The sequence below is a fragment of the Elgaria multicarinata genome, chromosome 2 (genome assembly GCF_023053635.1).
Source record: "Elgaria multicarinata webbii isolate HBS135686 ecotype San Diego chromosome 2, rElgMul1.1.pri, whole genome shotgun sequence".
NCBI classification, from domain to species: Eukaryota; Metazoa; Chordata; class Lepidosauria; order Squamata; family Anguidae; genus Elgaria; species Elgaria multicarinata.
Window position 1 is genome coordinate 28,219,070 of NC_086172.1, and position 17,026 is coordinate 28,236,095.

General features: G+C 39.3%; 1 protein-coding gene across 1 annotated transcript in view; it reads left to right on the forward strand.

Moving 5' to 3' along the window:
* The first annotated feature begins 10,645 nt into the window (after nucleotides 1-10,645).
* Nucleotides 10,646-17,026, forward strand: part of BOLL (boule homolog, RNA binding protein) — a 33,176-nt gene continuing 26,795 nt past the window's right edge. The window contains exon 1 of the mRNA XM_063118573.1: nucleotides 10,646-10,663. Coding sequence (XP_062974643.1) covers nucleotides 10,646-10,663 — 18 coding nt within the window. The remainder of the gene's footprint in view (nucleotides 10,664-17,026) is intronic.

Genomic DNA, 17,026 nt, shown 5'->3' on the forward strand with positions numbered 1-17,026 from the left:
TAGTAAATCTAGCTGACATGTTTTGTAATAACACCAATTTCTAAGTATTCTTCAAGAGCACCCTGTGTACAAAAAGTTATCATCAGAGCATGGGTAACTCTGGCAAGGCGATCTCTGTCCAGAACAGTTTGTACGTGATACACTGGCCATATCTGGAGAAAGATGCTTTGTGCCACAGAGGGAGTCTAACGATATGGCCAGATCCAAGCTGTGAAGTGCAACCACATACATATGAGCCGAGAAATCTTTTGGTTTTGGTTTTCTTCCGGAAGGGTCTTAATTTTTATATGTAATTAGTAACAGTGTTGCTTTTTTCCCCTTAAGAATGTGCTCCTTCCCTATGATACCTTGTTGATATACTGTCAGTATACATTTGGATTAGAGATACTTTAAACTAAAATCCCTCAAGAAGCGCTATGAGGCATACAAATGTGTAGTCTGGGTCAGAATGTGCATGTATTAGTTAAATACACTTCACTTATATGATTATTTTTAATTATAAAGCATTACAGGCATATGATGTCAGGTAGTGCAACAGTTTTCAAACTTTTCAGACTTGAATCTCTTTTAACCTCAATCTGCAACATAGAGCCCACTTTAAACCGTCAGCCTTTCCTTCTCTCTCTTCCCCTTCCCCAAATCTTTCTCCTCTAGAAATATGTAATTTTTTGAATTGTGAGCACATTCCACTTGTAAGTTATTAACCCGCAAGCTGTAGACTACTCATCTGAAGATCAGCAGAAAATGTAAAATCTAGGTTTAGTTGTTTGATAATGAAGTAGTCATAAACCCAACAGGAGCAAGTAGTTCATGGAAATGAAATTTTAAAAAACCCACTGAATTTATAGACAATTATTCTGCCAATAACTTTCTAGGCAAATGATGGTTAATATGTGTGTGTGCGATGTCCATTGTATTTTTCTTAATTGGCTACGCTTACCTACAAAGACTTATTTTTTCCTATGCCTGTCCTACATTGATGGTATTCAGAAGAAAAAGCTCACTTCCCTAAATTATAAGAGCTTATTCAGTAACTAGCACTGTGCAAGCATAATCAATATTATTCTTTCCATTGTATGTCATTAGCATCTTTCAGCATTAAAATTAATCTGCCGTTTAGTTTTCCATTTTCTGAGCTCGCTGACATCAGTTTGTTTTCATTTGTATGCTACTTTTGATTGAATTTACCTAAATTAGTTGGTGTCATAATTTTGTCATTTCACTCTTTTCCCCAGGCAATTCATTAATCTTTTTGTTAAATGGTCCTAACACATTTATTTATTTATTACATTTCTATACCGCCCAATAGCCGGAGCTCTCTGGGCGGTTCAAAAAATTAAAAACATTCAAAGTATAAAACAACAGTATAAAACCATAATATAAAATACAATATAAAAGCTCAACCAGATAAAAACAGCAGCAATGCAAAATTACAAATTTAAAACACCAAGTTAAAATTTATTTATAGACTGTTAAAATGCTGGGAACCTGGCGTCTAAAAGCATATAATGTAGGTGCCAAGTGAACCTCCTTAGGGAGCTCATTCCACAGCCGGGATGCCACAGCAGAGAAGGCCCTCCTCCTGGTAGCCACCTGCCTCACTTCCTTTGGCAGGGGCTCACGGAGAAGGACCCCTGAGGATGACCTTAGGGTCTGGGCAGGTACATATGGGAGGAGGCGTTCCTTCAGATAACCTGACCCCAAGCCGTTTAGGGCTTTAAATGTTAATACCAGCACTTTGAATCAGGCCCGGACCTGGACTGCCAGCCAATTAAGCTGGAAAAGGACTGGCGTAATGTGGTCTCGTCGGCCAGTCCCTGTTAGTAAACATGCTGCCCTGTTTTGTACCAGTTGAAGTTTCCGGACCGTAGCCCCACGTATAACACATTGCAGTAATCCAAACGAGAGGTTATCAGAGCATGGATAACTGTAGCTAAGCTGTCTCTGTAGCCTTGCTATTTTTGTGAACCGCCCAGAGAGCTCCAGCTATTGGGTGGTATAGAAATGTAATAAATAAATAAATAAATAAATAAATATCTCTGTCCAGATAAGGGCGCAGTTGGTATATCTGCCTAAGCTGATAAAAGGTGCTCTTTGTCACTGAGTACACCTGTGCATCAAGTGACAGTTCTGGATCCAAGAGCACCCCCAAACTACGGATCCGATCCTTTAGGGGGAGTGCAACTCCGTCCAGGACAGGGCAAACATCACCTCACTGGTGATGTCCTTTAGGACATATCCTTTAGGCAGATAAAGTTCATCTAGCTCTGTACTGTGAAAATTGACAATTCACGCTTATCTTTCCTCTAACACATTACTGAATTACAACAGGGAATTCCCTTTTATGTGATGGCCTTGTAGCTTTTCAGAAATTGTGAGAGCAAGGCTATACATTTGTTTGTTTTCAAAAGCCAAGGATGCTAAATCTATGTAATCTCTCTCATGCACAATAGGATTATCTATGTGCATCTGCACAAACCTACACAAATAGCAGTCAATAGAATCGCTATGCTACAGTCTCTGCCTTTAACCAGAGTTATGTGATGTCAGTAGAGTAATCCCACACCTTCAGTCAGGATTATTTGCTATTGTACAACACTGATTGCTATTTGCTATTGTAACACTGATTGCTACAATTGTGATATCTTCCAAAATTTCCAACAATTTGTTATCAAGGGATATTTCACACACTAATCAAAGACATTACTTGCTTCTTATTGAACCCTACTGAATCTGATATGAATGTAATTTAATTAATGTTTATTATATTAATACTAACCATTCTTGGGTCAGCTTTCCCTCTCCTACAATGGTATAGGAACAACCTGTCCTTGAACGACATCCTTTCCTCTTAGTGCTGTAGCGCTACTGAAATATGTTGGCCTCGTAAATGTTTTGTTCTCTAATGTATGAAACTCAATACTCAGGAGGAGGAGGAGGAGGAGGAGGAGGAGGAGGAGGAGGAGGAGGAGGAGGACAGCCTTGAGTTCCTGTCTCCCACAGCATTATTTGGGCTACAGATTGTAATATTTGTTTTTTTAAAACAAAGATATATTATAAAGAAAGAGCAAATACAGAAAAGCAAAGCTTCATGACAATCTGCTGGGTATTTAAGAATAGCCTTGATGAATCAAACCAAGGTTCCACCTAGTACAATAGCTTTCCCCAACCTGGTGTCTTTCAGATGTGTTGGAATACAACTTCCATCATCCCCAACAAGCATGGGTACTAGTTTGGGAAAGGCTGTAGTACAGCATTTTGTCAACTACAGCCAGCCAGATGCCTCTAGAAAGCTCACAAACAGAGCACAAAGGTAACAGCCCTTCCCTAGTGTTTATCCCCAGCAATTAGCACTGCTTCTAATAATGGAGGCTCCATTTATATATATTTCTATACTGCTTCTGAAAATAAAACCCATAATCAAATAAAAACATATTAAAACATTAAAACACCCTTTAAGAAATATAACAGTTTTAAAAGCGTTGAAAAGATGGCTTCTCTTAGCAATCGTCCATTGATATATTCTACTGATTTGTCTAATCCTTTTTTAATGCCCCAGCATGACACGGTGTAGATAAAGACAGGCAGTTGCATCTTATTATTATTATTATTATTATTATTATTATTATTATTATTATTATTATTTATATAGCACCAACAATGTACTTGGTGCTGTATAAAATATACAAATAAAACAGCGATACCCTGCCTAGAGGCTTACAACCTAAAATCACATTAAAACATATGAAGGGGAAAGGGGTTCACAAAACAGAAATAAGAGAATAATCATAGTAATAAGAACAGTAAATCAAGCTAAAATACCAAAAGCAAATGAGTTTTCAAACGCGTTCTAAAATCTACAATGGAACTCGTGGTACATAGCTGCTCTGGAAGAGCATTGCAAGCAAACGGGGCAGCCAGAGAGAATGGGTGAAGCCGGACAAGAGAGACAGAGACTCTTGGGCGGGAGAGCAACATAACATTTGAAGAACGGAGGGTACGAGGGGGATGGTAGAGTGAAATGAGAAAGGAAAGATAAGAAGGTGCAAGACCATGACACGCTTTGAATGTCAGCAAAAGAAGCTTGTACTGAATTCTATATGGGATCAGAAGCGAATGAAGAGATTTCAACAAAGGAGAAACATGGTCAAAACGACGAGCCAAGAAAATGATCTTGGCTGCAGAATGGTGAAGAGGACCAAAGAGGAGAGATGAGCATAAGGAAGACCAGTCAAAAGAAGATTACAAAAGTCCAAACAGGAGATAACCAAAGCATGGACAAGGGTCTTAGCAGAAAATTCAGATAAGAACGGACGGATCCTAGCAATGTTATATAGGAAAAAACGGCAGGACTTGGCTACAGCCTGTGGTTAAAATGTCCACTAGAGCTTACACCGGCTGAATGGGATCCTGTACTCCCCGCAGAAGCAATGTCAAAAGCATGATAATATCAATTGAGACAGATTCAGGGTAGTCAGAACAACAGTAGTTCCCACAGAATCATAGCATAGAGAGTGGGTGCTGCCTTCAGGAATCACGGCTGGATAGAAACATAAAAAACCTCTATGACCGGTCAGACAATTGGTCCTTCATTGTCCACTCTGTTTAGGAGTGGCTCTCTAGTGTTTCAGCCTGTGAGGATTTTTATAGCCCTATCTGGAGATGGCAGGGATTGAGCTCTGCCATTAAGCTGACCTTGCTTCTGAGGATTCCCTGAATTCCACGAAGATATCATTAACTCCTCTCATTTAAAGAAGGGGAGCAAGTAAGCAGTTGTAGTATGGCAGGCGAGCTTTATCTTCATATGTATCCCAAGCTGAATAACCAATGGTAGAGTCTTGTTTATATAGAAAAGATGTCTTTTCCCTCCAAATTGTGTTTGCCTTTATACAACCAGTCCAAGAATAAACACAGTTATTCTCAGAACCAGTTTTATCTTGTTGAAATTTCAGACAATTGATCCCCTTATTTCTCTTGCTCCCCTGATTTCAGACAATTGATCCTCTTGTCAATCTCTCTCTATTGGGGCAAATTTTAGTCAAACACATTGTTAAATCGATCCTTACTGTATCAGCCTACTTTCTTTTCAAGGATTGAATTTATTTATTTATTTAATTCTTGAAAATCTAGTCATGCACTAATTCTTGGGGGAACACCGGATTTACATCAAGTCAGCTGTGTGGGTTTGACAATTTGATTAGGAAAACAGTGTTAAAGGAAGTCTGGATGTATCCAGTAAACCCCTCCTGCTGACAGAATGGCCCCCGTCAGCAGAACAGGAGGGGGGGAGTGACTCCTTTTTCCCCTGCAGCTTCTCTGGTCCCATACTCTACTCTGGAGAGTTGGAGGATCCTCCAGAGAAGATTTGGGGTGGGGGGACTGCATGGGGAAGAGAAGAGACGAAAGTACCATTATGTGAGCAGAAGTCCACTCATGTGATACTGGATTTGGTGTTTCCCTGATCTACATTTCCCTGCCCCTCAATGCTGCTATTTGCCCCACTGGAAGAAGTGTAAAAGGCATGAAACACAATACACTGATCTCCTTCATCATATTTAATTGAGCCTTAAACTGACCATTCATTCCTCCACCCCCTTTCTCATCACGCCATCAAATCCATCCATTTCCCGTTCACACTGGCAAAGTTACAAGAAGAGTAGCATTTACAGTGATTTAAAGTTAAATTGACATAACATTTTAACAATGCCATCATTTCACTGCATCAGCATAATTTTGGTCCATCACCTAAACTTGAGGTGATAATAAAACACATAGGCATAGGAGATTTTGTTGAAAACCAACTAACATACAGAGAGCATCTTATCCAAGTAGCATACAGACAGGATTGCAAGTTCACGTTTACTTTTTTTTTCAAAGACATGATTGGCAAAACAATATGAATTGATGTGGAACATAATGTTGTGATTTCTTTTCCTTTTACAATTTATTTCTTGCAATATATAGCCCTTAAACACATGTAGTATGGATTTGTGCTGAAACAGAATTCCAGTCATCAAATATTTATCCATTTTAAATGTTTACTTCAAAATTATTGACTTACAAGGAAGAACTCTAGAATTCAAAGCATTCTGCTATGGCTGAAAAAGATATGTTCCTATGGTGATTGTCTGTGACTAGACAGAGGTTCATAAGAACTTTTTTTTTCTGTGACATTGCTGAGGGCAGAAAGGTCTGTTTTTCTACAAAAGGAAATTTTCACGTTGCATTTTTTACAAGTGCAGTTTTTATCAGTATGAAAATGTATACAACGGCTTGGATTGTTTAGCTTGGAAAAAAGAAGGCTAAGAGACCTGATAGAGCTGTACAAAATTTTGCATGGTGTGGAGAATTGGATAAGGAGAAGTTTTTCTCCCTCTCCCATAATAGTAGAACCTGGGGTCATCCCATGAAGCTGATTGGTGGAAGATTCAGGACAGATAAAAGTACTTCTTCACACAGTGCATAGTTAAACTATGGAATTCACTACCACAAGATGTGGTAATGGCCACCAATTTGGATGGCTTTAATGGGGTTTAATGACAGCCTTCTCTGGAGGAGAAGGCTGTCAATGGCCACTAGTCTTGATGGATATGTTCTACATCTAGTATCTGAGGCAATAAGCCTATATATATATATCTCAGTTGCAGGGGAACATGGGTGGGAGGGTGCTATTGTACCATTTCCTGTTTGTAGGTCACCGGTCAACAGGTGGTTGGCCACTGTGTGAACATAGTGCTGGATTAGATAGACCCTTGGCCTGATCCAGCAGGGCTCTTCTTATGTTCTTATACTGTTCATTCAAGTGGGCAAGAGCTATATCAATACCTAAAGATATAGACATGTATATGTACTTCCAGTAATATACAGTATATTTGAGTGTTCTTCAGAGTTGTGCATTCCTGTGTACTGAATAATACTGTATTAACTACAAAATATAGGACTGAGAGTAATGGGGTGTGTTGTTTTTAATTAACTTTATGTTGAACTGAGATTAATGCTACACTTTCAGCTAATAATGACAGATTTTATTTATTTATTTATTTATTTACAATATTTATATACCGCTCCATATCTAAAATAGATTCTGGAGCAGTGAACATAGGAATAAAACAGTAAAAAGATTAAAACAGCATATTGTACCATCATCTTATGTAAAAAATAGTTTATTTGAATTCGTGGTTAGCAATATTATGCTATTGTAACTATGCTCATTTAAAAATGGAAAGCATAGTCAACAACTGAAATTTGGCTTTATTCAGATCCACTTGTTGGTTTTTACCACATTACTTGGATGTAATCCCCTTCTCTTAATCCTTTATGCTGTATTATCTCTGCTGCTCTGCTAGTCTGGTGGAGCCCTGGTAGTCTGAGTGACAAATAATGAAAAACCACAGCTCTAGTTGTGAGTCAGGTGAAGATTCTGTCCCTGTTATGGTGGTTGTATAATCAACCAAGCCTGGAGCAAGTAGAGATCTACTACATTCTTCCACATCACAATCACTGCAATCCTATGCACAATTATTTGAGAATAAGCACCATCAAACTCAATAGAATTTACTTCTCAGTAAACATGCATAAACTTGGTCTGCATGCAACTTGCTCATAGGAGTGTCAGAAGATACCAGTTCTTTGGCACCCAGCTGGCTTTCTTTCTCCTTTCTTACAAAAGATTATGTATTTATTTGAATTTTCTTCCCTCTCCTTTTGTACAAGGATCATGCAGCATTGTTGTGCCACGTTTACGAAATCTGCAGTTTTTCCTTGTTATCATTCACACTTCAATCATGTATTCACGCACACAACACTTTCAAAGAAACTTGGGTTATATTTGAATTAGCATTACTCCTGCAGGTACTTCCAGATTAGCTGCACAATGCCTTTTGATTGGTGGTGCCAGAGACCCTCCGTCTGGAAGCACCCAGTCATTCCATAGAGGTTGCTGAAAACGTTTGCTCTACTCTTCCTTGCTACCATTCCTGTTAAAGTTTTTCTGTCAACCAGGCTGGAATCAGTGGTATGTGTGCATGGTGGAGGATTGTTGGCAAAATGATACCCAGGAAGGGGGGAAGAGGAATGTATCTTGAGTGTTAGAGTAAACTGAGCACAGGAATGGAACTGCAGCTAACAACCAGATACTACCCCTGCTACTGCTCTTGAGCAGATCAAGATCTAGTAATTCTCACTGTGTAGAAGTGAGTAACTTGCTTTCTCCCTCTATGCTATGGCATGTAAGGGTATAAATGAGGATCTATGCAGCTCTTGAAGTTGAGCATGCCTGTCTCAGGACACCAAGTTTCTCTGCATGAGTGACAGCAGCAACAGGGACAAGCAGAGGTGAGAAGAGAGTCTTTTTCCCTAGGCCAGCGAATAAACGCAGATCTCTTCTACCCAGCACCAGGGGTGGAAGTTAAAGCTGCGTGATAAGCAATGCAAGAATAATATTGAACGGTATAGTTTGAAGGAAGGAATGGTGACCATTTCTGAGCAGAGGTAGGAGAGAAATTAGGAAATGTCATGGACTAGGAATCAGGACATGCTTTTAGGAGAGGACAGAATTTATATAATTCTGGGCTGCCAGGCTGAGATAACGGTGTTGCAGAAAGTGGCAAAAGGAATGATAGACAGGGAAGGACTTGGGAGCAAATAAATGTTAAGAGTTTAAATTGCATGATGTCATAGGAAAATATAGACTGTTTATTCTCATACTTACCAAAGACTTAATCTCCCTTTTCACATGCTTCTCTACAAATGGAAAACAAAATGCTTTGTCTTGCAAATTTAAGATCTTTCCTCCTAAAATAGTTCATAAAAGATGAGCATCTTCAAATGATTTCTGTTGCTGTAAAGGATGAAAAGGAGCAGTAAACATCATAGCTCTGAGACTTCATCTATACCCTGATGTACTGAATCGATTCATATGCTGATTTGTTAATGTACATTAGCTAGGCAAAACTTTAAAGTGTCAGTATATTATATATACTAGTGCAAGGCCTATGGAAAAGTGGGGGGAATAGACTTGGCTACTATAAGGTTATCAACTGGCCAGCATTTACTAGTCCAGACAGAACTTACCAGTCTAATCAGTTGATAGAACAGAGGATATAAAGCCAGAAAAACATGTGTGCGTCTATTTTCACGATTGTGCATGTATATTTTCAGTAATTAAGGTTTTTGTAAAGCATGGGTCAGGATGTCATGAAGAGCAAAAGCTTGTGCTACAATAATTATTTATTTTTAATTGTCCCAAGTTTCAAATTAATGGTGTAATTCAATGCATGTTTAGAGAGAAGACAGGGGGGGAAACCCCTACTACTACTCCCAGTATGCTGGCTGGGGAACCCTGGGAGTTGAAAGACTTTTTTCTGTCCAAACATACATAACTTTGCTAAGGTGACCATATGAAAAGGAGGACAAGGCTCCTGTATCTTTAACAGTTGTATCGAAAAGGAAATTTCAGCAGGTGTCATTTGTATATATGGGGAACCTGGTGAAATTTCCTCTTCATCACACCAGTTAAAGCTGCAGGTGCCCTGCCCTCTTTTAAATCTGGTCACTCTAGTATAGCTTCTGCACCTTTAACTGTTGTAATGAAGAGGGAATTTCACCAGGTTCCTGGTGGGTTCAACCTGGTGCTGAACCCACCAGGTTCAGCAGACACCTGCTGAAATTCCCTTTTCTGTGCAACTGTTAAAGATACAGGAGCCCTGTCCTCTTTGTCATATGGTCACCCTAAAGGCTTTGCAACTTCTGAGTGGGCTTAGAGACACTGAGTTCTTAGGATACCAGAATGTTTGAATTAAAACTTAGAAATCCTCTATAAAACTGGTGGCCACATTTGTGCAGGGCCCATGGTTGGAAGAAATGATTACCTATCCAGTGGAACTCTTCACAAAATAGAATAGCCTTACAGGAGAGGATGGGTGTGTGGAGATTCCTGAGTGGGGAATATATAAAGATATAAAGTAATATGGAGGCAAGTAGCAATTAAAGTATATCTGTACTGTTCCAAGGCTCTTGTGTTTTAGGAAACGGATGCTCCTTTGAGCTATGGCCAGGAATTAGGTGATAGCATTTGTAGTGCAGAATGTGAGCAGCTTGAAACTCATAGGGTCTGCATATAGGATTATATACTTTTAAATCTGGGTTTTTCTATAGTTCTGAGCACATTTATTTATTTTTATTTATTACATTTTTATACTGCCCAATAGCCGAAGCTCTATGACTATAAATGAAGGGTTTGTGCCTGAGGTAAAGGATGTAATAATATGCTAAAATGCTAATCTTCAAAGACATTGCTCTGTTTGTCTAGAGCCACGTGGCAACAAGTGTTGGAGAACTAGACTCTCCAGAGGTCGAAATGTTTATACCTCACGGGAAGAGATAGGAGGGGCATTTATTTTACCGCCCGACTCTCTTTCAGACTTCCGGCTACTACACCCAAACACAACCAGAAGCCCTTTCCCCTCGCTTTGCTCTCAGCCCCACCTCTTTGCCAAGCAGCGGCCACTCCACGTGTACTGAGTGAGAGTTTGCCGCGCCCGCCCGCTTCGTTTGTAGCGACTTCTGGGAATAAGGGCGCGTCCGCTGCGTGCGCGAAACGTGCCTCCGAGTGCTTGAGGGCCGCAGCGCGTTTGTGAGGAGAGAGATGGAGCCCGACTCTTCGGTTAGTACGGAGCGCAAAGGGCAGTCCCGAGAGCGATGATTGGCCCACGGGGGGCTCCTGAGGGGACCGCGACCCTAGGCCTGAGAAACACAATTTAATTAACCAGGGGCTGCTGGTGAGAAAGTAGCCGGCCGAATTTTATGGGTCACTTTATTGTGCCTTCGTGGGGGCGGGGGGGGGAGGATGCGAAGAGGCGTTAAATCTCTTCAGAAGCAAACCCTGTGGCCTCGACGACGCTTTCCCGCCAAAACCGGCGAGGGACGAGTAACGCTCTTGTTCCTTTTAGATCCCTCGCGAGAGACGCTCCCCCTCCCCCTCTCTCCACTTCCATTCTAACCTCTCCTCTCCGCCATTTTTGCACGAGCTGCCTCTTCCCCTCAGAAGGGTGTTTGCGAGTCGAGTCAGGTGAAGCGGCGCTTCTTGGCGCGCGCCCCCCTTAACGGCGGGAAAGGGCGGTTGGGGCAAAGCCCGACATCTGTGAGCTGCTACCTTTCCTCGCTTCTTGTATAAGTGGGGTGACAAAGTGTCTCCCCTCTTTTCTTTCCCCCTAATGTACAGTTTGGGGTCCTACAAACGCCTTTTGACGTCGTTCTGTAGCTGTTTTTTGTTGTTGTTAAAGTCCTTCACTTCGCCCTGGTGAACCTTCCCAAAGTGGTGGTCAGGGATATTTTCCATTTGAGTGTCAGGAAGGCTGCATGTACTAATGATTTTGCAGTCCCAAAATCGTTAGGGTACTTAAAATATGTCCTTTCCGTTTATTTAGGGCACAGTTCTACGCATGTTTAGATGGGGTGGGGGGAAGCCCTACAATTCCCAGGATTGCCCAGCCAGCATGCTGGGAGTTTTTTCTGTCTAAACATGCATAGGATTGCGCCCAGAGTAATTGGAAAGGACAATTTCTAGCATTACCCAGCCAGTTTTTCTGTCTTAGCACGCATAGGGTTGCACCCTGAGTAAATGAAAAGGACAGCTCCCAGCATTTATATGTGGCACAGAGGATGGACCCTGCATTTGTGATCTGTGTGTAAAACGGAGCGGGGCACAAAATAGTTGGTTGATTTATTAACACTAAGTAAAAAGTCAAGTTCTTGTCAGTCTAGCATGCAGGAGTGCTTTCAAACATGTCATTAGAAGCACATTTTAGCCTCTCTTCAGATATTGTATGAATATTGTTAATGTAATTAAAATGGGAGAGCCTTTTAAAATCAAATATGAGTTGTAAGTAAGGCACATTTCATGTTCTAAACACAGATGAACAAAATTCGAAAGTACTATTTCCCTTTCTATGAAAACATGCCAGGATAGTATGAATGTATCCTATATCCTAAACCACTTCTTTCTCTCCTTACTGAATTTTTACATTTATATCAGTTTTAAGGCAAGAGTTGATATCAAATAGTTCTGTTTTTTACTTTTGAAAAAGGAATAATCTGGTCTCAAAAGTTTGGAAAGTAGTTAGAAAAAATATAATCACCCATTTCCATAAAACAAAAGGCATGCTGCTGCTAAGTCCCAATTATTAAACACTTGCTTTAGTATATGCTCTTGGGGGGCAGGGGAGGACTTTAATTTAGGGCACAATTCTATGCATGTTTAGACAGAAATAAGTTTGACAGGTTTCAGAATTTCCCAGCCAGAATGGCTAGCTAAGGAATGCTGGAAGTTGTAGGACTTATTTCTGTCTAAACATGCTCTGGAAGATTTTAGGGGTGCAGAGTGTTGCAGGAGGGAGGGAAGGATGTGAAAGGCTTCCAGTTAGGCAACTTTGACTGAACTGTGCCCCAATTCATTTTAATTCTTGTTTTGTACTTTGAATCATGTTTTAATCTTATTTACTGCTTTTCAGATATATATCCTCCCAAAGCAATTGACAAAAGCGTTGGGAGAGGGGGGACACAAAATAAGACACAGAATTTAATATATACTTATATAGTATTGCAGAATCATAATAATATATTAAACATCCTGAAAAATTTCAGTGAATTAAAAATAATAATTCACCTGGCTCCAAAAAAGTAACAGTGATGGCACAAGACAAGCATCCCTGGGGAGATAGTGCCAGAGTTGGAGTGCCACAACAGAAAAGTCACTGTCCTGGGTGGTAAACACATGCCTCACCTCAGACGATGCAGGGACTTGCAGAAGGATCGTAATACCCATGCAGGTTTATACAGAAAGAGCCAGGCCTTACTGAGGGTTATTGTGATGTCCGAACCTGGAATTGGAGGTTGTTACAGAAGAACAACCCAGACTTGTAACCTGTTTATTCTTTAACTCAGTGGCAGTGGTCAGTCGGGAGCCAGTATGTTCACTTGCTCTTGTTTTCAGCATCCGAACCAGGTCAATATGTATATTCAATCTTACAGACAAGAAGCCAGCATGTGCTGGAACAACTGTGTAATCTATTGTTTTCAGGACATATTACATTAAAAATTAATCTAACAGCAGTAATAACACTAATGAACAGATACAAAAATCAAATTACATGTACCTGTTTTTTAGAACTTTAAGTGATAATTATAATCCGTAATTGTTATCCACTACAATTTTATATCTAGGCTGTAGCATTGTGAACCAAATGAAGTTTCTAGATTAACTTCAAGGGAAAACTCACGTAAAGCACATTATAATAATTTGAAATGCAAGTAATATTATTTTCTGTTGTGTCTAGATAGAAATTAATAACATTCGTTCTTGAAAGATTTTTTAATAATATCCCTCTACGTTTTGATGTGGTATCCTGAAGAGAAGATTGAAGCTTAGTGATTATGAAACCTCATGAGCTCCTTTTGACAGAATTTGGTCCTACAAAAGGCATGGTTGTACAGTACCATAACAGCAATGTAGAATGGTTGAGCCCATTAGGGATTGTATTCAATGTTAATCTAATTTAACTTCCATTCATTTCAGTGGGTCTACTATAAGTAGGATTAACATTGGATACAAGCCTAGGTTTAGATCCTTTTTTGAACCAACTTGTTGGTAGAATAAAACAAAATACTAAATAATTTCTCAAGTTCCTATGACACTTTAAGATTAACCTAGATGTAGATGTTTGGAACAAAAAAAATGGTGAACTAAGTAGTTGGGTTGGATAACAACTTCATGGGCTTTTTAAAATCACAGTGTTACAAAGGATATTTGAGAAATATTTAGTTGATGACATAACAGGAGAAATTGTTAATGTTAGGAATAATCTTACACAGTTATGGTATTCTTGTCTTGTTTGAACTGTGAGGAATTTGTTGAAGATAGCTTATGTATTGTCTAATGAATATGTAGAGTTTGCATTCGTTATACTTGTTGGAGTATCATCAGGAAATTTCTGATTATCTCATCTCTAAAGAGCTTTTCTCTGAACATAACAAGCTCACAATCCAAAGAAGCTGGAGGAGATTAAAATTTTTGCAACAGCAGTTTCAACAGCTAAACAGATTCACTGCTGTTCCAACTAAACAGCAGTTTGTCTCTGGCAGTAAGAGCAAAACAATCCCCATAGACATATCTACATTCTTAGTATTGCAGACAAGGTGAAACAGTACAAGATATAATATATGCATATAAAATAAAAACATCTGATCACTTCCAAATATTGCTAATATTATAGTTTTGTTTGCTGCTTTAAACCAGAGGTGGTAAAACTGACTCCAAGGTCCATCAGTCCAGCCAGCATGGATAGTGATCATGGATGATGGAAGTTGTAGTCAAACAACATTTGGAGGGCCGCAGGTTCCCCATGCCTGGCTTAAGCAGAGGGAATGAAGGAGGAATGCTAGAAAGAGAAGGTAATTTCAGAGAACATGGGAAGAAGGGCAGAGAAAGGCTATTTGTATTCAGAGAAGTGTTTGTTTCCTAGGGATTTAATTTGGACTTCTAATGATTGCTATTAAGCAGAGAGTAAAGATATGAGAGTAATGCGTGCATTCCCATTGCATTTTTTAAATGTTAGGTCTTGTGGCTAAAATACAATTAAGTAATGTATAGGATAAGATAGTAGGGTCTAGAATTTCCATTATGGAATGAATGGTATTTGTTTTACATTACATTCAGAAATCATGCTGAGAGATACAGAATTATGAGTATTCAAATCATCAATCCTGAAACCGGAAATATTAAGGTTTTTCTCTTAATCACTAATATGCACATATTGCATAAGGTAAAATATATCCTTGTTGAGTAACAATAGAAGAAACAACATGAATTCTCCTATTATGTCATGTCAGGCCCTTTTTGTCCTGTTGAAACATACTCTGAGTTTCTCTTGTATCCAGTTACTTTGACAAGGTCTGTGCGCTTAACTGATTGGCTGTTTAATACTGTGCTTTCTGAAACAAGAAAATATTCCAGAAAAAATATTGTCAGAATTGTTCCATTAAAAAGTTTCCAGCTAATAATACCAAAAAGAGCCACAGTCATTTTTCAAAAGCTACATTTGATTTTAAAATGTGGAATAATGCCTCTTAACACAAAAAAAGTTATTCCATTTTCTTATTAATACGCGAAAAGAAAGGGTAAAGAGTTGTTCTCTTAAATTTCATTTTAATAAGTTTTAGTATCTCTCCCAAAAAATTTTCCAACAGACTCAGGAAGGACCTTGTCGTGGTTCTGTTGCTCATAGCACACTATGCTATGCTAACGCTTCCTGTGCATGTCTAGGTACACTATATTATGGGTAATCCAATTATGACAAGACTGTGGTATTTTTTTGGAGAATAAATTGAAGCTTAAAATTTATAAGCTAGATAGTAGGAGCACTGAGATTAAATAGTTGTTCTTATTGATGGTACTTGGCAATAATAGATGTTAGCACATGTTCACTCTCATGGGCCTTCAGATTAGAGCAGAAGGGAAGGGAAAAATCTGCGATTTTTTTATTGTTGAGAAGAGATCTATGTTTGGAAACATTTAAAAGCAGGTACAATAAAATTTTACTTCAATTTCAGCCTTCTCCCCTCCCAACAGACCAGGTTCGGAAGTGTAGGGGGTGGATTTTCTTTTCCAGAGTAAACTACCCCTCCAGGCTGTTATTTGCATTTGGAGGGAAGTTTTCATTACAGAAGTGGGAGCTTCCCTTCCACCCTCCAAAGTCATGAACCTGATCAGGGGACCCCATGGCTGCTGTTCGCATTTCTAAAAAGTTTCATGGAATTGTATTTATTTATTTACACATATTTAGTGTCCCAATCAATTAACTCTCATTTCTAATCTGGCCTCTCACAAGTGCACTCTGGTTCTTATTCATTTGACCTTACTTCACTTATCTTATTTAGTGCCATCTCTATGAATGGATTATAAATAACCAGGCATAGTTTTCTAAGGAACATGAACAGACTTGAGTCAGTAGAGTTTTAAACAATATGAATATACTTGTTCACCAATCACGTCATGGAAAAAGAGTCAAAACCCGCTTGTGCTTCCTGTTGTGTTGACCCACTGTCAGCTCCTGGCATTTTCACAATCATTGCATTCCAAAATAATGACTGATGGGGGATAGAGCTACAACACAGTCACTCACAAGAGTCCTTTTCCAAGATTCAGAGCCCAAGTTCCTTGGTTTTCTGAAGAGCTTAGGGCAGTGAGGTGTATGGATGGATGACAAGAGTGATGTTGAAGAAAAACATGGGCCAAATCCAATTGAACACAGGTATTCCATGGTAGTGAAGTCTTTATTTTTTGCCTCTGTTGCAGGAGCACAATGTTGTGCTGCAGAGTTATTTCAGGTACTATATTCTGCCCCCCAAGATGGTGAGGCGGAACCATGTGGAGCCTGTTGTGGTTGGTTTGCTAAACATTTTGCTGACAAAATCTCTAGGATTTGCTCCGACTTAGACTCAGCATTGCATACAGACTGATGAAATGATTGATATAGCTCTTGTCTAATTTTATGCATGGTTCTTAGTTTATTGAGCTTGGGGAGGTGGACAAGTTGGTTGGAGGAATCAAACCAATTTAAAAAAGTAAAATTTCCAAAAAGTTGAAGCTGTTTTGGGGGAGATGGATTTTTTTCCATAGAAAAACAATTTGGGGGGGGGGTGGATAAGCAATAGGGTTTTTTTAGCACTCTTTACAGATCTAAAATTTCTTTGTTCCTTTAGGATAGGCTTCAAACTGGTACTCTCCAGATAATTTGGACTTCAGCTCCTATCAGGCTCAGGCAGGATGGCCAGTGGTCAGGAATGATGACCATTGTAGTCCAAAACATCTGTAGGGCACCAAGTGGAGGAAGGTTGCTTTAGGAACGTAAAGCGGACTTTATGTTTCTAAAGTTATATTATGTATAACTTGGTTTGCTCATAAAATTATTATATTTGAAAACTTTTTAAAAGGGCTCAGTTTGTAAATATGTAGTTATTGTCTGAATAA